This window comes from Acanthochromis polyacanthus, chromosome 22 (assembly GCF_021347895.1).
Source record: "Acanthochromis polyacanthus isolate Apoly-LR-REF ecotype Palm Island chromosome 22, KAUST_Apoly_ChrSc, whole genome shotgun sequence".
Lineage (NCBI taxonomy): Eukaryota > Metazoa > Chordata > Actinopteri > Pomacentridae > Acanthochromis > Acanthochromis polyacanthus.
Genome location: NC_067134.1, coordinates 14,777,161 through 14,799,104, shown reverse-complemented (window position 1 = coordinate 14,799,104; position 21,944 = coordinate 14,777,161). Strand labels below are relative to the sequence as shown.

General features: G+C 42.2%; 2 protein-coding genes across 9 annotated transcripts in view; one reads left to right on the top strand and one right to left on the bottom strand.

Moving 5' to 3' along the window:
* Positions 1-11,577, bottom strand: part of LOC110970733 (NACHT, LRR and PYD domains-containing protein 1-like) — a 78,493-nt gene extending 66,916 nt beyond the window's left edge. For 2 of the 3 annotated variants that reach the window (XM_051941908.1, XM_051941906.1), the window contains exons 1-8: positions 11,002-11,577; positions 10,811-10,918; positions 3,832-3,904; positions 3,446-3,671; positions 1,460-3,263; positions 1,209-1,382; positions 756-929; positions 17-63 (exon numbers count right to left, since the gene is read on the bottom strand). In XM_051941908.1, coding sequence (XP_051797868.1) covers positions 17-63; positions 756-929; positions 1,209-1,382; positions 1,460-3,263; positions 3,446-3,671; positions 3,832-3,904; positions 10,811-10,918; positions 11,002-11,090 — 2,695 coding nt within the window. In that variant the 5' untranslated portion in view covers positions 11,091-11,577. The remainder of the gene's footprint in view (positions 1-16; positions 64-755; positions 930-1,208; positions 1,383-1,459; positions 3,264-3,445; positions 3,672-3,831; positions 3,905-10,810; positions 10,919-11,001) is intronic. The other variant, XM_051941907.1, reaches the window with a different exon arrangement.
* Positions 1-21,944, top strand: part of LOC110967925 (NACHT, LRR and PYD domains-containing protein 12-like) — a 246,638-nt gene that overhangs the window by 45,107 nt on the left and 179,587 nt on the right. The window lies entirely within an intron of this gene.

Genomic DNA, 21,944 nt, shown 5'->3' with positions numbered 1-21,944 from the left:
ATTAAAACACACTTACACTTCCTCAGACCTGGTGTCAACCACTGGACTCCAGCAGGTGTCACCCTGAAAAGAGGAGGACGGTCAGAGCAGCAGCGACTCTTTCAGCAGCACACATGGATGTTCCATGGCTCTCACATCGTTTCACTGATAAAACACCAGTCCAACATGGAGACACAGACATCTGAATGCAGCATCTCTAAAGTTCTCTCCTGTTCTCGTCACGTTCCAGCTCAGTTTGAAGTCATTATTCAGCTTTACTCATTTATGCTTCCTCTTTTCATGGAGCTAGGCTAACAGTTTCCTCTGTTTCCAGTCTTTGAGCGAAGCAAGTGTTATCAACCTGGCTTCTGAACCATAGTTGGACAGCCTCGGGTAAATGCTAGCTCACTTAGCTTAGCGTGGCTAGCTATTGGTAACTAAGTCAGAGTCCGGACCAACTCTGCAGTGGAGAACGAGGAACTTTATTTAAGCTCTGCAGCACACTGTACACACACTCAGCTTCTCCAGAACACTCTCGGCTCTACTTCTCTGTTTGGACCAAAACATGCGCTGTGACTGCAGCTGCACCGTACACATCGCCCTTTTTCAGCTTCACTGTTCTTCTTCCTTCCTACCGCTGCAGCACTTCCTCTGACGTCTCGCACACACCCTGAAACCTACCGATGGAAAGGGGCAGGCTTGGCCTGCAACAGTAGGATGATAGTTTCCTGAAAGTGTCTGTCTCTCTGTACCTCAGAGAGTCTGTCTGTCTGTACCTGAGAGTATCCAGTCTACAGTGTGGATCCTCCACTTTAGACCTCAGCATCTTCTCTCCTGAGTCTCCTGGATGGTTGTAGCTCAGGTCCAGCTCTCTCACATTTGAGGGATTGAAGCTCAGAGCTGAGGTCAGAAACGTACAGCCTTCCTGTGTGACCAGACAGCCTGACAGCCTGCACACACAAAACAACACAAACCTGACGGACAACACTTGGCTGGATGTTTCTCACTCTTTCTTGTCTTTTTTGTCTTTCAGATACATTTTGCTGCACAGTTCATGCGTCTCAAGCAAATCAACAATCTCAACAATGATTAGTGGGATTTAATCATGTCAACAATAAACTCTGACAAAGTCCTGCATAAGTTCAGTAAAAGCTCATTTGATGAATCCCATCAGCAGAAATTATTCTACTCAGGATAGCTGTTTATCCACTGAAAGTGTGAGTCCTGACCTGAGAGCTTCCAGTTTACAGTGTGGACTCTGCAGTCCAGCAGAAAGACTCTCCACTCCTGAATCCTGCAGGTTGTTGTTACTCAGGTCCAGCTCTGTCACCCCGGAGGACTGGGAGCTGAGGACTGAGGACAGAGCTCCACAGCTTCTCTCTGACAGATTACAGTCTCTCAATCTGAAGAGGCAAAAAGCACATTATACTGATCAAACAGCAGCAAAATGAAAAGGGATCTTCAGTCTCCAACTACTTACACAACTTTCTTGGAGGCTTTGACCACTGGCAGCAGCCTAAGAAGAACCTCCTCTGACGGAGAGTATTTCTTCAGGTCAAATACGTCCAGATGTTCTTCTGATGACAGCAAGATGAAGCCCAGAGCTGACCACTGAGCAGGAGACAGTTCATCTGTGGACAGATGTCCTGATCTCATTGACTGTTGGATCTCCTTCACCAGAGAAACATCCTTCAGTTCATTCAGACAGTGGAACAGATTGATGCTTCTCTCTGCAGACACATTCTCACTGATCTTCTTCTTGATGTACTTGACTGTTTTCTGATTGGTCTGTGAGCTACTTCCTGTCTGTGTCAGCAGGCCTCGTAGCAGATTTTGATTGGTCGGCAGTGACAGACCCAGGAGGAAGCGCAGGAACAAGTCCAGGTGTCCGTTTGGACTCTGTAAGGCCTCGTCCACAGCTCTCTGGTGGAGATGTTTTAGTTCAGGTTTGCTCTGAAATACTTTCAGCTTCTTGGAGGCAGTTTGTTGTTTATCCAGCAAGTTGATTCCAGAGTCGATGAAGGTCTGATGGACATGAAGAGCAGCCAGAAACTCATGAACGCTCAGATGGACGAAGCAGAACACCTTGTCCTGGTACAGCCCTCTCTCCTCTTTAAAGATCTGTGTGAACACTCCTGAGTACACTGAGGCTGCTTCCAGACCGATGCCACACTCTGTCAGGTCGGACTCATAGAAGATCAGGTTTCCTCTCTGCAGCTGATTAAAAGCCAGTTTTCCCAGAGACTCAATCATCCTCCTGCTGTCTGGACTCCAGTGTGGATCTGTCTCAGCTCCTGCGTCATACTTGACCTTCTTGACTTTGACCTGAACCACCAGGTGGTGGATGAACATCTCAGTCAGGGTTCTGGGCAGATCTCCTCCCTCTATGTTTCTCAGCAGCTCCTCCACAACTGTAGCAGTGATCCAGCAGAACACTGGGATGTGACACATGATGTGGAGACTTCGTGACTTCTTCATGTGGGAAATGATGATGCTGGCCTGCTCCTCATCTCTGAATCTCTTTCTGAAGTACTCCTCCTTCTGTGGGTCGCTGAACCCTCTGACCTCCGTCACCATGTCCACACAGTCAGGAGGGATCTGATTGGCTGCTGCAGGTCGTGTGGTTATCCAGAGACGAGCAGAGGGAAGCAGATTCCCCCTGATCAGGTTTGTTAGCAGCACATCCACTGAGGTGGACTCTCTAACATCAGTCAAGACCTCATTGTTGTGAAAGTCCAGAGGAAGGCGACACTCATCCAGACCATCAAAGATCAACACAACCTGGAAGTCTTCAAAGCTGCAGATTCCCGCTGCTTTGATTTCACTGAAGAAGTGATGAAAAAGTTCCATCAAGCTAAACTTTCTCTCTTTCACTACATTCAGCTCTCTGAAAGTCAATGGAAACATGAAGTTGATGTCCTGGTTGCTTTTGTCTTCAGCCCAGTCCAGAGTCAACTTCTGTGTTAACACTGTTTTCCCGATGCCAGCCACTCCCTTTGTCATCACTCTTCTGATTGGTCCATCTCTGCCAGGTGCGCCTTTAAGGATGTCTTCCGCTCTGATGCTTCTTTCGGCTCTGTCTGCTTTCCTGAATGCTGCTTCAATCTGTCTGACCTCATGTTCATGATTGACCTCTGCAGTCCCTCCCTCTGTGATGTACAGCTCTGTGTAGATCTCATTCAGGAGGGTCGGCTGTCCTGCTTTAGCGATGCCCTCAAACACTGTCTGGAACTTCTTCTTCAGACCACATTGGAGTTTACGTCCACAAACTGCAGCAACAAGTTCTGAATGAAAAAACAAGAAAGCACGAGTGAAGTAGAAGTAACCTGGATATTAAAGCACCAAAGTAGCAATAAAGTGAAGGTGACAGTTTGTCCCCCTAAAGACTGATTGTGTGAAGATATTCTGAGACTTTAGTAAATGTTCTGTTGATGAGCAGCTTCAGTCTTTACACAAATCCTCTTACTGCTCTGCAAACAGTCAGCCAGCTTCTCCTGCTTCATCCTCCTCAGGAACAACACTGTGATCTGCAGAAACATCTCTCTGCTGCTCCTCTGCTCTTCATCATCACCCTCCAACTCCCCCTCATCCTCCCTCTGACTCTCTGAGCATTCTGGTTGATCTGGACTCACAACCTTCTGCATCTTCTTCAGCTCCTTCTTCACAAAAGTCATCATCTTGTCCTCCAGCAGCTGGAACAGAGAAATGTGTCAATGACTCCATCACAGTGAAATCATGGAGCCAAACATCAGATCCATGTTGGACACACTGACAGTCCACTGGTCTATAAAGAGCAGCATGGAGACGCCTGAACACAACAGATGGAGAACAACTTGTTGTCCATGTACACACCATGAATATGGAGTCCAGGTGATGCTGCTGGACAGACTGAGCTCTGGGAACCTCTGAGTTCTGCTGCTCCACTCTGTGGATCAACATCAACAGTTAACTATCACTTTATCACACAGGGCTCAAAGTGAAAAATAATCCTGAGCCTGAACGTTTTTGCTTTTGGATCAGAGTATAGTCTCGCTAACTATTAAGAAATGAAGATATCTGCCTTCACAAAGTCAGACTACAGATTATTGTGACACCAGAAAGGTCAGTAGGTGGTGGTAGTACTCCATCTGTCTACAACATGGTGCAAATATATTGTTTAGCTACCAGTCAGTGAAAGAAATTTAAAAAATGACATTGCTTCACCTTTTAACACAATTTGCACTATTTATTCTGAAATACAACCATGTACACAGTTACAGTCCAAAAAGTACATATACAGTTTCTAACAGCAAGCGATATTTCAGTTCAAACAATAACATCAAAACACTATTAAATTCAATTCAGTTCAATATTATTTCTATAGCACCAATTACAGTCAAATTGTCTCAAGACGCTTTACAAAACCCATATGCCTGACCCCCAGAGCAGCTCTAATGAGACAGTGGCAAGAAAAACACACTTTTAACAGGGAAAAAAACCTGGAGCAGAACCCAGCTCTATATGTGGGGGCATCCATCTGCTGCTGGCCGGGCGGGTTGAGAGGGGCATAAGAGGTGGAGAGGTAGAGAGGTCGAGAGGGGGAGGGATGGGAGAAGGCAGGGTGGGGAACAAGGAACATATACCATATGCTTGGATACATGTATGATAAGCTAGATGATGCATATCAAGTAGAAGCTAACATTGAAACTGATTCATAGTTTACTGTTAAGCTGTACCATTCTGGCATTAAATATACTACATATATAGCTAGTAGTAAAATTTAAACAGTATGTAGATGAGCATATCACGTATAGTGAGGGTGATGCAGAGTAGACTGGTGGAAATGGGCAGCTGGAAGCAGTGGGCCGGATGAAGGTCAGCAACAGCATCCCACAGTGGACATGATGGAGACTAGGCCAGTTGGTGGGACAGCAACCACAGATCTGAAGCATCCAGCTCTGGGACCAGGGAAAAAGTGCTCTCAGAACTGATAACTTTAATAATCAAAAATAAATAAGAAAATAGAAAATTAACAAATACAGTTTACTACAGACAACTGAAGTTCAATTTAAAAAAAAAAACAAACATGTATGGTGCTACAAGAACTGGTAAACTGAATCTTTTTTCCCCATCTATTTCTTCTTTCTTTGTGACATCTTTTACTTCTTCCATAAGTGTTGAGGCAATGTTCACTTTTCTGTTTGCCAGATGTTGAGTTACTCTGGAAGCATCATCATAAAAAAACAACAAAAAAACAACAAGCACATTAAGAATGTTGTCCATGCTCTGTCTAGTGGCTTCATCAATATTCAATTAAAACACATTTTCTGAGCTTTTCAGAAAGACTTTTCTTAAATTCTGTTGCTATGCCAGGTGTACTTATGGAACCAGCATGCTCATTTCACACGAACAGTTCAGACAAAGCATTTTTATCTTCAGCACATATTAATGAGTGGCTGAGATCTGGTGAACAAGTCGTGTTCTGCAATGAACGTGTACAGCGTATTTTTAAATCACAAACCTGTCAGTCTGATGTTGGTACCTCAGCGGTGGATGTTTCTCCCAGTAAACCAGTTGTGAGTATCAGAGCTGACAGCAGCTCTATGAGTCTAACTCCTGACCCGACAGCACTTTTTGCCACTAGTTCGTACATTAGTTTTTTTGAGCACATGGTCAAGAATCAAGCACTCAGCTCCTTCAGTCTTTAACACCAGCAACCAAAGAGGTGACATTTCTGATCAAGTCTTCCAACCACATGTGGTAGGACAGCCCAGTCTGTCTCCACAGGTGTATTAGATCAGGTGTGCGCAGCTGGGAGTCATTATCCTGATGCACCTGGCTTACTGGGCGGTGCTACACGGCAGTATATTTGAGAGAGGGCTGCGTGCTTTTCCACATGCATCCTCTACCTGGAGCTAGAGCATTCTCAGCAGTGTTGTTTGCCGTGGCAGTCTCAGGATGCTGGCGGAGTATTTTTCTACTTACCTGTCAGGTACATGCCGACGCGGTCACTGTGTCTCCAAGCGGTGTTTGGTGTGGTATCTGATCTGCTCTCTGCTTTTAGCAGAAGTTGGCCCATATCCTGGCCAAATGCTGGGAGCCCAGTGTGTGTGGCCTCGGAGCTGGGCATAAACTTGGCATCACATTGGATTTGCGAGGTAGGCTGGCTGATTTGTCATTTTGAATGTTTGCTGGGCTGCACGTGAAATGACTTTTTCTGACTGCTGTTGGCAGTGATCATGCGGGTTCTCTGCGGCTGTTTCCCCTGATGCCTGAGGAGCTGCAGTTTTATTGATGAGCCGCTCTACGTCTGAAGCAAGCTGCTGCTGTTCTGTCTTCATGTGCTGTCTCCATGTTCAGTGCAGCAAGTTCTCTGCCTTGGGAATTGCTGCACTGGTTTTATTCTATGCTTTTAAAGACAATCTTGGTATGCATGTGCCCATTGCCTGGCACGCCCGTTGTTGTTGTTTGCAAAATTAACATCAGAATTACTTTTCTTTGATTTTTGTAGTCTGTTTATTGTTCTCTCTTTTTGTGATTCTGTGTTTAGTTTTGCAATTTCTTTGGGTTATTTGATTGTTTTTATTTGTCTGGGTGAGCAGGTGGCCTGATTGGCTTTGGTGGCAACCTCTGGGGTTCAGTATCATATAGTGTGGTGTCAGGGTAGTTCTAGAGAGCTCTGTTCCTGTGGCTAACTGTATTTCTCTTTCTGTGGACAGGAGCTGTAGGGCTGGTTGGAGAGTGGCTGGCTGATTCCCCTCCCAAGGTGGTAGTCCCCTCACTCCCTGTACAGTAGAGCACTTGGGTGTCCATTAGTGGGTTTTTTTTTTTTTTTTGCATGTGTGGTGTGTCGCATCCGGACCCTCTCCCTCCCTCTTCAGTCAGTCATTCCAGTCTGGTAAGCCCTCAGCCCTGAGTTCCGTATATAGATGTTCGGTGGCTGCACCCTGGAGGTCCTAACAGATTACCTCTATTTGGCCACTTACTATTGAGCTGCCTTGTGGTACTGCCACTCAGGTTTTTCTATTGAACCACTGTCATTTTAACCAAAAGAATATATTGTTACTAAATTCTATTTTGTGTATATTTGAGTCACGTCTGTCTCTCGTGTCAAATGTACCTGTGTGACCTTTCCCTGTATTGGAGTGGTGGTTCCCTCTAATCGGATTTCCTGGGGGTGAAAGTACATTAACCCTCGTCGCATTGCCACATTCTTGGCGTTGTCAGCAGAATGACACGGTGAAGGCAGACGTGCATTCCAATTTTATTTCCTTTTTGTTTTTTTGTATTAATTGCTAGTTTAGTTGGCTGTTAGGTGTAGATGGTTTTAGAGACAGAACAGCAGTAGCTGGTGTGTAAATTTAATCAGCCTCAGACATCAGATTTTTAAATTGTGTTTCTAGCGAGTCTGTGCAGCTTGTCCTCTGGTGTCATGGAGGAGGAATTACAACAGCTCAGACCTTGTTATGCAGCTGAAGGCAGATAATGAGCGGCTTCGTCGGGAGAGGGATGCCTCGCAGGCCGGCCTGAGTGCTGCCACCATGCCCCTCTTGCTCCAGTGAGTACAGCCCCATCTGCAGATACCGGCGCTACTGTAACAGAGCGCTTGGTCGTGGTGCCAAGAGACCGTAGATGTCCCATGTTTAAGGGTAAAACCGGCATCAATGTAACTGAATTGGCCGAGGAAGTTCAGGCTTGTATGCATGCCCGTCGTTTGTCAGCTCCTGATCAGGCCCTCTTTATGTTTGATCATCGAGAGGGAGAAGCTAGAAAGGAGATTAAGTATCGTACCAGTACTGAGCAGACAGACCCGGCTCAGATTCTTGCTATCTTGAACGACTTGTATGGTTGCACTCAGTCATATATCGCTTTACGACAAGCCTTCTTCTCTCGGACGCAGCAGGAAGGAGAGACTTTACTGGAGTTTTCGTTGGCACTGATGGCCCTGATGGAACAGGTGGAGCGGTGTGCACCTGATGGTCTTCTTAATGCAGCCATTCTACTTCGTGATCAATTTGTGGAACATGTTCTTGATAGTGCTCTTCGTAGGAAACTCAAACAGTGGGTCCGTCATCAACCTCGGTCTACTTTGCTGGAAGTGCGTGCTGAGGCAATCGTTGGGGAAAGAGAAGGGCTTCCAGGGGGCGCTAGGGAGCATAGCCATTCTCTCGCAGCCATGTATGGGGTGCAGAGCAGTCCCCGTCCATCTCCTCTGGCCATCTCGCAGGGCTCAGAACTGGGTGAGCTTAAGGAATTCATGAAACACCAACAGGAACAACTCAATCAACTCACTCAGACAGTGGCAGCTTTGCAGACCTTTGCGGCCCCACCCCTGTAATCTGTCAAAGGTGTCAACAACCCGGTCACTTTGCCAGGAAATGTGATGGCGAATGGGCTCCTCTTTATGCGCGTGCTACTTCGGCCCTTGGTCTGGCTGCTAATGTGGTTGGGTCCCCTCCTGCTTCTCGCCAGTCGGAAAACTGAAGCCCACTGAGTTGCTGAGCCACAGCTCAGATGGGGAGTCGATGGGTTCCAGGGAGGGGACTGTAGGTAAATTAATGTCATCTTGCCCCCATATTAACCTCTCCATGGGTGGTGTCTTGGTCCCGTGTTTGGTGGACACTGGATCCATGGTGTCCACCATCACAGAGCTTCTTTTTGCAGCATTTTGCACCTTGGGGTGCCGATCGCCTCCAGTCTTGTCATTGGCTGCAACTTCGGGCTGCTAACGGGTTAGCCATCCCGTATATCAGTTATCTTGAGTTAGATGTTTCATTGTATGGTAAAGTGTTTCCTGGTTGTGGCATACTGGTGGTGCAAGACCCCCCCAGGTGAATCATCTTCCGCCTCTGGCATCTTGGGGATGAAAGTCATTCGCTGACGTTATCGTGACCTTTTTGGGGCACATGGTGCAGCTCTTTTCAGCTTGCCGGTGGTGACTCAGGCTCTGGACTCAATTATTGAGGCCCTGGAACAATATCACCAGTCTGCCACTCGGCCCCCAAAAGAGCTTTTTGGCACCGCCAGGGTTCGAGGCCCTCAGGCGGTGTGAATACCTGGCAGGGTCATGCAGTTTGTTGCAAGCACCTATCCTGAGCAGTTTTCCAGCCAAGAGGTGCTCTTCGAATCCCCTCAGTCAGGGTTGCCAGCTGGGTTGCCTGCCTCCCCCTGTCTGGTCCAGGTTGTCCGTGGTACAGTCTATATCCCGGCGGTCAATGTGGGGGGTAATTGAAGTCCTTCTCTACCCACATACCAGCCTAGGTGCCCTCAGTTGTGCCCAGATTGTGAGTCTACCCACTGGAGTCACTGAGGTGAGGTCTGCCACTGTCGCAGTTTCCTCCCAAGTGGCTGGTAGTTTGGCACAGAATGGAGTAGAGCTGGTAGACCTGTCGGCCTTGACGGAACAGGATCAGGATGAGGTGCGGTCTCTACTGCAGAAGTACAGCTCTGTCTTCTCTGCACATGATGGTGACTTGGGCTGTACTGACCTCATTGCACATGACATTCCACTGCTGGACAACATTCCTGTGCGACGGCGTTACTAGTGTATCCCCCCCATCAGAGTACGAGGAGGCCAAGGCACACATTAACCAGCTTTTGGAGGCTAAGGTCATCAGGGAGAGTAGTAGCCCGTATGCCTCCCCAATAGTGTTGATCAGGAAGAAGGATGGCAGTCTACGCATGTGCGTAGACTATGGACTTAACAGCAAGACAAGGAAGGATGCTTTAACCAAAAGAATATATTGTTAATAAATTCTATCTTGTGTATATTTGAGTCACGTCTGTCTCTCGTGTCAAACGTACCTGTGTGACCTTTCCCTGTATTGGAGTGGTGGTTCCCTCTAATCAAATTTCCTGGGGGTGAAATTCCCCCAGGTGGCGTTGTCAGTGATTTTGGTAATCAGCCAAAGTACATTAACCCTTATAGCATTGCCACACACAGAAGTGCCATTTATTTATTTTTCTAAGTTATTTTTGTGATCTTTTGCAGGCAGATAGGAAAGCAGGGACCAGACTGGGGGAAGACATGCAGTGAGATGGAATCCAACCCAGGCTGCTGTGTTGAGCTATCTGGATGCCCAGAAACTCCACCAAGGAATGTAGCGGAGTTACTATGACGATTGTATGTTTGTCCTTCTATTTGTTTGTGCGCAATTTTACTCCAAAAGCAGACTAATGGATTTGCATGAAATTTTCAGAAGTCAGAAATGACACAAAGACCAAGTGATTAGATTCTGGTAGTGATACGGCTTATAGTCTGGATTCACGGATTTGTTAAAGATTTCTATCACTGCCAGATAGTGTCACTGTAACCATGACAGCAACGGACTCACCTGCAGCTGGATCTTGATATCTCTCTAAGACCCACCCCCACTCTACTTCTCATTGGCTAGTGATATTAGTTTGGTAATATCAGCAAAAGCTGCATTCCTCTCATTCCATTGGTAGTTATATGCAATACTGATGAATAAATGTGTGCGGACATGTAAATAATATATATATATATATACGAACTCAATTGTTAATGTAGTGTTGTTTTTTTTTTTTTGAAGAGCTAAGCACAGGCGCCACACGCAGGAAATCTGGCACGGTACCGAAGCACATTAAGCCATGCATGTAGGCTAACAAGACTTATATGATCACAGAACTGGAGTTTTGTCCAGTAAAACTATTTATTGATATTTTAATGAACCCAGAGTTCTTGCTGTGATCCACCTGGTTCTGTTTTTAATGTCTCTGTGGATGATGTTCACATTGTTAGCATCACTTCTTCAGAACATTTGTTCTGTTTGATGAGGAGCCAATCTGCTATCAAACTAGCAGCTCTGAAACCGTCTTCTCAATAACTTACCCCTCTGCAGCAGGATGCTGTTCTCCTTTAAAATAGATAGGATCATCCTTAGACTTGTTGCTCTTGAAGGACACACAGCTGGATGCAGGTCCAGATCCATGTGGATTCCTGTCAATAATGATGCAGCAGTGATGTGATGCTGAGCTCTGACATGCACAAGAGTCCTGGACAATTAGAGATGGTGGTCTCACCTCTGAGCTTTGCTCTGGTTCTCCTGTTCCCCATACAGAGAGCTTTTAGAGGGACAGACTCCCTCCTCTCTGTCCTCACACTCATCCATGCTGCTCAACTCACAGCAGCTCACACACACTTTCTACCTTCAACTGCACAGGAAACAAACGTCATTGATCCACTAAATTCCTCCTGGAAAAGATCAGCTGCTGAACTTCTACTATTAGTCCAGCAGATGGAGTCATGGAGCTGCAGAGACTCACCCACAAACCCAAAGTCAAAAAGACACCACACAGTTTGGATTGTGAACAAACAAAGAAACATCAGCCGCTCATCAATCAATAATCTAATAGAAATATGGACTGCTTGCAGTCAATCAATAACCTAATAATCATATTGATCCATGTTTAAACAGCAGTCATCCAAACTTTGTACTGAAATAAGAAGTGAACATGTAGAAACATCACAGAGCAGAAACAAACAGCAACATTACTGAAGTTAAAGCAGCAAATAAAGCAAACTTACACTTTATTTAAAGCGCTGAAGAAGAAGAAGAAACTTTCCAGTCCACTCCTGGATGCTCAGACAGGCGATCTGTTTCCTGGAACCAGTCAGGACTCCACCTATGAGGAAGCAGCAGGCAGAGTTTCACAATAAGAGCACATTTTAAAGGCTGATTCCCACTCATTTCATGTGACAGATTATTTCAACATTCAACCTTTTTCATGTTAAAGACCAACAAATAGACTGAGTCTAATTCAAACTGACTGACGGAGCAGCAGAGTCACAAACTGTAGGTTCTGATCAACACACTGCTTCCTCCAGCAGCCACAAACTGACCGTCCACCCACTTTCACCCTGATTTCTAACCGCTGATTCAGGATCTGGAATGTTGGACAAGCAGATGGAATCAGTTCTGATTATGGGGGGGTTGGAATATGAAGAAAAACTAAGGAACCATTTAAAGTTTCATCTCTAAACTTCAAACCCCCAGTCACAGCAGGTTTTCATGTTTGAAAATTACATTCTACATGAGACAAACTGAGACAAAACTACAACAATTAGTCAAACTGAGAGAAAAACTACGAAAATGGGACACAAATTTACAGAAATAAGCCTGAAAATGACAAAATAATTAGACATATAAAACACACATTGAAAGTAAAAAGTCCAATTTTGACTCAAAACTACAAAATTTGGACAAATTAAGACTAAAAAAAAAATCACACAAAGGTGACACAAAATGGCAAAAATGAGACAAATTAAAACAGAAAAACTACAAAAATGAGACAAACTGAGGTCAAAATTACATAAAAAAAAGAAAGTGACAGAAATTGAAAGAATTCAGACATGAAAATGACATTAAGTCACAAAATGATTAAAATGAGACAAATTAAGACACAAAAAACATAAATGGGACACAAAATGACAAAAGTGATACAAATAATGACACAAAATTGCATAAATGAGTCAAAATGAAACCCCAAACTATAAAAATGAGACAAACTGTGATCGAAAACTACAAATCTTAGACAAATTAAGACACAAAACTACAAAAATAAGACAAATTATGACTCGAAATGACACAAAGGTGAAACAAAATGACAAAAATGAGACAAATTAAGACTTTAAACTACAAAAGTTAGATAAAACTGAGGCCAAAATTTTGGAAAAAAAGACTGAAAATGTCAGAAATTGAAAGAATTAGGACATAAAACGGACAGAAAGGAGACACAGAACGGTAAGCCTTTGACAAATTTAAACACAAAATGGTAAAAATGACACAAATGATGACACAAATGGGCAAAATGCAAGGAATCAAGACAGAAAACGTACAAAAATTAGATAAATTAAGACAGTAAATGGTTAAAGAAATGAAGGTGTGCAGTGCTCAGACTGAGGAAGGGAAATCAGAGACTATCTCTGGTACAGCTGGTCCTCATGGGATGGGTATTATGTCAGTATTATATATCTGAGGAAGAATAATTACCTTTTAGGACTAAATATGATCTGATGAGTTCATCTTTTCATTTGAAGATCATAAGTAGACCCTTAATTCTTCAGATTATCCAGATATTGGAATTATAGAGTGAAAAAGGGAAGAAATGCCCCAAATAAAGAGCTTCAATAGTAAAATCTGCTCGTGGCCGTATTCACCTCTTGTAGATCCATGTCGTCTTTATGCTGCACTGGCTTTGCTCACAGTTTGATCATTTCTGCTGGTTGGGAACACTCCAACATGTCTGAAGATTTGGTTTTAGGGAAAAAAGATTTATTTAATGTTTTAATTGTGTCACAACAATGTTGTTTTTGAGTTAAAATACAACGAATGATTCAGTTTTATGTTCTATAGATATATAAAAGACAAAAACCAGTTTAAAGTGTCTTTTACTCACATTCAGATGGACAAAAGAAGCTGCGACACAAAGACGCTAAAAACAGAACTCACCCGAGGAACAGGTAGGGCTGTGACGTTAATGTTGTCAGGGCAACGAAGCAAGAAACAGATTTCTACCTGATCTGACAACACCACTTCACAGAGGGAACTAGCTGCCAAGTCTCACACACAAAAACAGGTTTAACTTGTTGGCCCAGTCTCTGTCCCCAAGTTCAGGCTCCCTCTTTATGCCTACGCCCTGATATGGTCTGGAGTCTGCTACAGACTTCTCTTGTGTTGTGATTCTGCAGTTGATCCTCCATTTTCTTCCTGCAGCTGGCCTTGCACTACCACAAATATGTATAAAATGAAAAAAATCTGAGATAAAACTACCACATGATGAGGACATTAAGTCTGATGAGGGGAACATTCTTGACTGATTAATAATATATCAATTTTATTACTGATTAGTGATCGGTTGCAGAGACTGAGATTTGTGTCCGAGTCTCTGCTGCCATGGTTGATCAACAACATGACTTTTCCCAGACTGAATCCCAGAGAGTCCTGACTTGTTAGTTGGACGATGAAGAGGTCACAGCATTGTTGGCAGTGAATTGATCTGAAACAAGGAAACAAACCAACAAAGAAAAAAGCAACTCAGACTCAGATCATCATTAGAGCACATTTCAGCACTTCAACGTGTTTTCTGACACAAAAACATAATAAAAATTGGAGGAAAAGTGCAGCCTGCAGTGATGAGAGAGGAGGTTACTGAATACAAGAAGAAAACAGTGGAACTGGAACAACAGGTGGGAAAACTGCAGAAAGAAGTGAAGACGCTGACTGAGAAATGCCACCAACAAGAAAGGTACAAGAGAAGGTGGAATCTGAGAGTCAAAGGGCTGAAAGAAAAGGAAAATGAAAACATGAGGGGAACGCTGATCTCCCTTCTCTCCAAAATGTCTCCAGGAGTGCCATGGTCAATAGAGGACATGGTGGACACCGTTCATCACATCGGGAAGAAAGAACAAAATCACACCAGGCAGCTTATCGTTCAGTTTGTGAAGCGTGAATGCAGAAATGAAATGTGGATGCTGTCAAAAGACTGTGAGATGTGTAAAAAAGCTGAAGAAGATTTAAGAAATGAAGACAGAGTAACGTTGGAGCTAATGTGGCTGAAGATAAAAGAAGCCAGAGATCAGGGGAAGAGAGCAGACTTTGATAGAAGGAGTCCAGATATTCCCATAGAAAATGAAAAGAGATGGAAATATATGTTCTGGTTACTTAATAGAGCCAAATGAGACTCAGAGTTTATTTTCAGGGATCAGCATAACAGTTACTTTCTCCATCCAAACTCACAGCCTCAGTGAAGTGACTTATTGTTACTGAATATTATGTTCACATGTTCAAAGTTGTCTTTCATTTCCTTAAATATCAGGAGACTTAAAGACAGGACTAAGAGAAAGGCTTGATTTTTATTTTACAAAGGACTACAGGCACAATGTGTTTTCTTTTTACGGGAGACTCATGCCATTAAAAGGATTTAATATTTTGGAGCAAACAACGAGGAGACACAATTTAGTTTCTCCAAGGAACTATCAGATGTGTGGCAGTAGCCATAAGCATGAATAACTGTCCAGGAAACGTCATGGAATCTAAAAGAGACATGGAAGGACACTAGATTACTGCAGTTTGAATACTGAGGAACTGAATGGATCCTCGTAAATGTTTATGGATAGAATGGAGAATCTGAGAACATTTCTGATAGTATAAGAGAATTTCAAATCAAATAGCCAACTGACAATATTTTAGTGGGGGGAGATTTGAATTGTGTTCCTGACCAATGGTTGGATAGACTCCCTACCAAATATGTGGACCACAAATACAATCAAAACATCACAACATTTTGCACAAATAACTCCCTAATTGATGTTTGGAGATATAATAATCCTAATTTCAGACAGTTCTCATGGATCAGGCCTAATGGAAGCTGCAAATAAAGAACAGATCTGTGGCTGACAACTCTAGAAATGTTAAAATATGTCTGGCAGACTGAAATCTCTGCGGCTCCTACTACTGATCACTGTGTAATTACTATTACATTAATGCCTGAAACAGGAAGAACATTCAGACAGAAATACTGGAAATTCAATGCTCATTTCTGAAAAGATGAGCAGTACTGTAGTATGGCGAGAAAAATCTGATCTTCAGTTAACCCTTGTGTCATCCTGTGGGTCAAATTGATCCATTTTAAAATCTGAAAATGTGTGAAAAAATATATTTTCACAGTGAAACGTTTCATGTCCGCATTTTCAACATTTTTGGGAAATTTCTGAATATTTTTTGGTGGAAAGAAAGTAATGTTAAAAATGTTTCTTAAGAACATTAACACAAAAAAAATCAACTAAAATCCAGTGAAATTCTGGATTTTCTATTAGAAGTTTTACTGATATATATGTAGTCATTTTAGATATTTTTAGGATTTTTTTGGGAAGATTGTTACCAGACTTTTCTTGCCAAATTAGGGGGATTTAGTTTTTTTTTTAATACAACTTTTAAGGGAAACTTTTAAGGAATTATTGGAATTTTCTTCCTGAAGGTTTTGCACATTTCAGAAATTTGGGGAATTTTTTTGCTGAATTTTTGGATTTTTTTAAAGACAGGAAACAATGATTTTTGTTGCCGTAAATGAAGACAACAGCAGGGTTCAGTCAGATGATAACATTGGTTCTTATGGCAGTAAATGGGAATTTTTCAAATTAAAGTGAGAGAATACTCAATTGATTCTGGTAAAAGAATATATAAGAACAACCCAGTCTCACATCAAATTGTGACATAGTCACGTTTGTCCACAATGCAAAACGTTACAATCTCACAATTTGGCCCTGAAAATTGTGAGATGCTCACGTTTTTTCCCGCAATTCTTTTCTATGGGTCTGACGAAGGGTCACGTGACTGCTTGCTGCAGGCTTCTCAAAATGAAAACATGGCGGCTATTCCTTTTATTTTCCGTGGAAAATGCATTATTTTAAGATAGTTTGGACAGATAAAAACATTTTGATGACATTTTTAGCGAGAAATATATATAACACTTTCACATTAACCATTCAGTTATTGGAAATTATCTTTGGTTTGGTTTGTTTTTACGCTGAATTTCACTTCACGGCATTAAATTGTGACAGTGTCACATTTTGTACGTTATGTTGGTTGATTAGGACGCTGCCAAAAACGAAAACAAGCGGTGTGTTTATTTTTGTATTGTTGCATTGTGTAATTTTTTGAGTTGTTAAATCATTTATGTAACTCTTGGTGATTACTGCTAGTTACTGAGATGTCTTCCCCGGCCTTTCATTAGTTGACGCGCTTCGCTCCCTTGTTAACAAGTTGCATTTCAATGATCCACAAGTCGCTCGTTGTCAATGCAAACAACCGTATTTATTTCCATGAACGTGCTTTTACCGCAATCATTTGTTGAGCTCATCCATACACCAGTCAGCGCACAGCGATCTAAAAACTTTATTCCTGCCCACAACAAGATCCCCCTGTCTTTCTTTAGCCCGTGGAAGCGTCCATAGCAACCACCATAGCAACGGTGGGAAACGTAACAATTCCACTCCGAGACGTGAAAGATTCATCGTAATAACAAACCAGAGATCACACACAAGAACTGAACGAATACTGTGAAATTAAAATGTATATTTTTTTGGTGTCGCTGTAATGCCTGAGGCTTTGCTGCTGTCCGCTTTCTGACCGTGGTCGGCAAAACACAGTGGAGAACGACGTGCAGAACCTGCTGCACCTTTCTTCTTCGGTGGTGTCTGTGTAAAACAATGTCCAACATGCAAACAGCACACCTAGCGCCATGAAGCACAAAATGCAGGTGTAAATCAATGACATCTTACAATTACAATGTCCTGTCTTTTAACTAATAAAGACACATATATAAAGAACTTTACATCAGTTTGTTTGTTTGTTTGTTTGTTTTATTAAAATCCCCTATCAGCTTTTGCAAAGCAGCAGCTATTCTTCCTGGAGTCTTCATAATTTCATTTGTGACAACACCAAAAAGCAACATGTACACAAAATGCATACAAATCAAATTACAAAATACATAAACAATGCATACAAAAATACACGTATACAATACAAATAACATACATATACAAAACCTAAAGTTTTCAATATTCCCCATTTTTGAGAAAATCCGGATGTTATCACTCGCTCCCGACTAAAGCATCATTTTTTTTTTTAATATTTTGGATTTCGATTAATTAGACAATGAACAAATTGACGTAATTTCCTGGTGGGTGTGTTTATGCAGCCTATTAAACACTTTTTTCCCCATGAAATAAAGTACAATCCATACATCATGGTCCAGTGTACATTGTTTGTTTTGTTCACTGACATAGTGCAATAAAGTACATTTTAAATTTGCAATAAAGGTCTGAAAACGTACACCAGCATTGCTTTAGGACCCAATATGAAACATGTGCAGATTGGTCCAAATTGGTCAAAGAATCTGTGAGATTTTGACCTTAATTGGCCTTTTGGACATTAAAGGGGCACACAGTGTGTCCTCTGCTTGTCTTGAATCATAAATCAACGTCAGTAAATTTCTTGCTCCTTAATTAGAGATGTAAACGAGATGCCATATTCATTCAATATTCATTACGGTACTGGATGGTTTAAAAAACAAAACTTTATTGCACTATGTCAGTGAACAAAACAAACAATGTACACTGGACCATGATGTATGGATTGTACTTTATTTCATGGGGAAAAAAGTATTTAATAGGCTGCATAAACACACCCACCAGGAAATTACGTCAATTTGTTCATTGTCTAATTAATCGAAATCCAAAATATTTAAAAAAATGATGCTTTTGTCGGGAGCGAGTGATAACATCCGGATTTTCTCAAAAACGGGGAATATTGAAAACTTTAAAATAAAACTAAAAGAGCATTATGTAGCACAAAATTTTAGTTATTAATTTACTGGGTTGCTTGGGAATAGAAATTTGTAAAATACAATAATTCATTAAATTAAATCTTAAACTTAAATGTAGTGACTGTAATGTCACTGTTTATGTGATTTATGTTATGGTTGGTTTCTGAGGTAGATTATTCTTTAATTATTACTGTTAGGTCATGGTATCTTTGAAGAAGAAAAGTTTATTTTTATAATTCAAGGTGGGAGTATTATGTGTTGTATGCTTTTGGTTAGGACAGGTTTTGTATATGTATGTTATTTGTATTGTATATGTGTATTTTTGTATGCATTGTTTATGTATTTTGTAATTTGATTTGTATGCATTTTGTGTACATGTTGCTTTTTGGTGTTGTCACAAATGAAATTATGAAGACTCCAGGAAGAATAGCTGCTGCTTTGCAAAAGCTGATAGGGGATTTTAATAAAACAAACAAACAAACAAACAAACTGATGTAAAGTTCTTTATATATGTGTCTTTATTAGTTAAAAGACAGGACATTGTAATTGTAAGATGTCATTGATTTACACCTGCATTTTGTGCTTCATGGCGCTAGGTGTGCTGTTTGCATGTTGGACATTGTTTTACACAGACACCACCGAAGAAGAAAGGTGCAGCAGGTTCTGCACGTCGTTCTCCACTGTGTTTTGCCGACCACGGTCAGAAAGCGGACAGCAGCAAAGCCTCAGGCATTACAGCGACACCAAAAAAATATACATTTTAATTTCACAGTATTCGTTCAGTTCTTGTGTGTGATCTCTGGTTTGTTATTACGATGAATCTTTCACGTCTCGGAGTGGAATTGTTACGTTTCCCACCGTTGCTATGGTGGTTGCTATGGACGCTTCCACGGGCTAAAGAAAGACAGGGGGATCTTGTTGTGGGCAGGAATAAAGTTTTTAGATCGCTGTGCGCTGACTGGTGTATGGATGAGCTCAACAAATGATTGCGGTAAAAGCACGTTCATGGAAATAAATACGGTTGTTTGCATTGACAACGAGCGACTTGTGGATCATTGAAATGCAACTTGTTAACAAGGGAGCGAAGCGCGTCAACTAATGAAAGGCCGGGGAAGACATCTCAGTAACTAGCAGTAATCACCAAGAGTTACATAAATGATTTAACAACTCAAAAAATTACACAATGCAACAATACAAAAATAAACACACCGCTTGTTTTCGTTTTTGGCAGCGTCCTAATCAACCAACATAACGTACAAAATGTGACACTGTCACAATTTAATGCCGTGAAGTGAAATTCAGCGTAAAAACAAACCAAACCAAAGATAATTTCCAATAACTGAATGGTTAATGTGAAAGTGTTATATATATTTCTCGCTAAAAATGTCATCAAAATGTTTTTATCTGTCCAAACTATCTTAAAATAATGCATTTTCCACGGAAAATAAAAGGAATAGCCGCCATGTTTTCATTTTGAGAAGCCTGCAGCAAGCAGTCACGTGACCCTTCGTCAGACCCATAGAAAAGAATTGCGGGAAAAAACGTGAGCATCTCACAATTTTCAGGGCCAAATTGTGAGATTGTAACGTTTTGCATTGTGGACAAACGTGACTATGTCACAATTTGATGTGAGACTGGGTTGATAAGAAACAAAACAAATCAGAAAGACAACTGATGAATGACATCAATGAGTGTTGTAAAATAAATGTGTTATCTGATAGGAATAAAGAAGAACTGATTAGGTTACAATCTAAAGGAGATGAATTGCATTTGAATGCAGTGCGCACAGAAAGTATTCAGACCCCTTGAATTTTTTCACTCTCTGTGTCATTGCAGCCATTTGCCAAAATCAAAAAAGTTTATTTTATTTCTCATTAATGTACACTCAGCACCCCATCCTGACAGAAAAAAACAGAAATGTAGAAATTTTTGCAAATTTATTAAAAAAGAAAAACTGAAATATCACATGGTCATAAGTATTCAGACCCTGTGCTCAGTATTGAGTAGAAGCACCCTTTTCAGCTAGTACAGGCATGAGTCTTTGGAATGATGCAACAAGTTTCTCACACCTGGATTTGGGGATTCTCTGCCATTCTTCCTTGCAGATCCTCTCCAGTTCTGTCAGGTTGGATGGTGAACGTTGGTGGACAGCCATTTTGAGGTCTCTCCAGAGATACTCAATTGGGTTTAGGTCAGGGCTCTGGCTTGGCCAGTCAAAAACGGTCACAGAGTTGTTCTGAAGCCACTCCTTTGTTATTTTAGCTGTGTGCTTAGGGTCACTGTCCTGTTGAAAGGTGAACCTTCGGCCCAGTCTGAGATCCTGAGCACTCTGGAAGAGGTTTTCCTCCAGGATATCTCTGTACTTGGCCGCATTCATCCTTCCTTCAATTGCAACCAGTCGTCCTGTCCCTGCAGCTGAAAAACACCCCCACAACATGATGCTCCCACCACCAAGTTTCACTGTAGGGATTGTATTGGGCAGGTGATGAGCAGTGCCTGGTTCTCTCCACACATACCGCTGAGAATTAACACCAAAAAGTTCAATCTTGGTCTCATCAGACCAGAGAATCTTATTTCTCATAGTCTGGGAGTCCTTCATGTGTTTTTTGGCAAACTCTATGCGGGCTTTCATGTGTCTTGCACTGAGGAGAGGCTTCCGTCTGGTCACTCTGCCATAAAGCCCCGACCGGTGGAGGGCTGCAGTGATAGTTGACTTTGTGGAACTTTCTCCTATCTCCCCACTGCATCTCTGGAGCTCAGCCACAGTGATCTTTGGGTTCTTCTTTACCTCTCTCACCAAGGCTCTTCTCCCACGATTGCTCAGTTTGGCTGGACGGCCAGGTCTAGGAAGAGTTGTGGTCGTCCCAAACTTCTTCCATTTGAGGATTATGGAGGCCACTGTGCTCTTAAGAACCTTGAGTGCTGCAGAAATTATTTTGTAACCTTGGCCAGATCTGTGCCTTGTCACAATTCTGTCTCTGAGCTCCTTGGGCAGTTCCTTCCACCTCATGATTCTCATTTGCTCTGACACGCACTGTGAGCTGTAAGGTCTTATATAGACAGGTGTGTGCCTTTCCTAATCAAGTCCAATCAGTTTAATTAAACACAGCTGGCCTCCAATAAAGAAGCAGAACCATCTTGAGGAGAATCAGAAGAAATGACAGCATGTGAGTTAAATATGAATGAAAATGAAAGGCTTGGGCCGGCCCTGCCATAACCCTAAAAACGTGTTGGGAAAGTGAGAAAAGGCCGTTTTGCGACGGAAAAGACGTTTCGCGAATTAAATACCGTAATGAGTTCGTTTTCCCCGTAGGGGCGCAAACGTTCATACGACCGCATAGGTCGTATTCCGGTGCATGGTGCAAACAACCGATGCGGTCGTATGAATTTGAGGACTTGTTGGGCACATGGTAAACATGGAGGTGCTGTTTCTGAGTTTTCCAGCCTACAATGCGATACAGACACAAATAATCTGGCTGTTAGTAGCTACTTATCTTTATCGTAGTCACGGGTAACGGCGATTACGTTTGAGAAGACAGGTAACTGTCAGAGATGTTTTGATTTTTAACAGTGAACTCTACTCTACTTAGCTTAGCTACTTAGCCTCAAATACGTTTGCATCCATTACATAGCAGTTA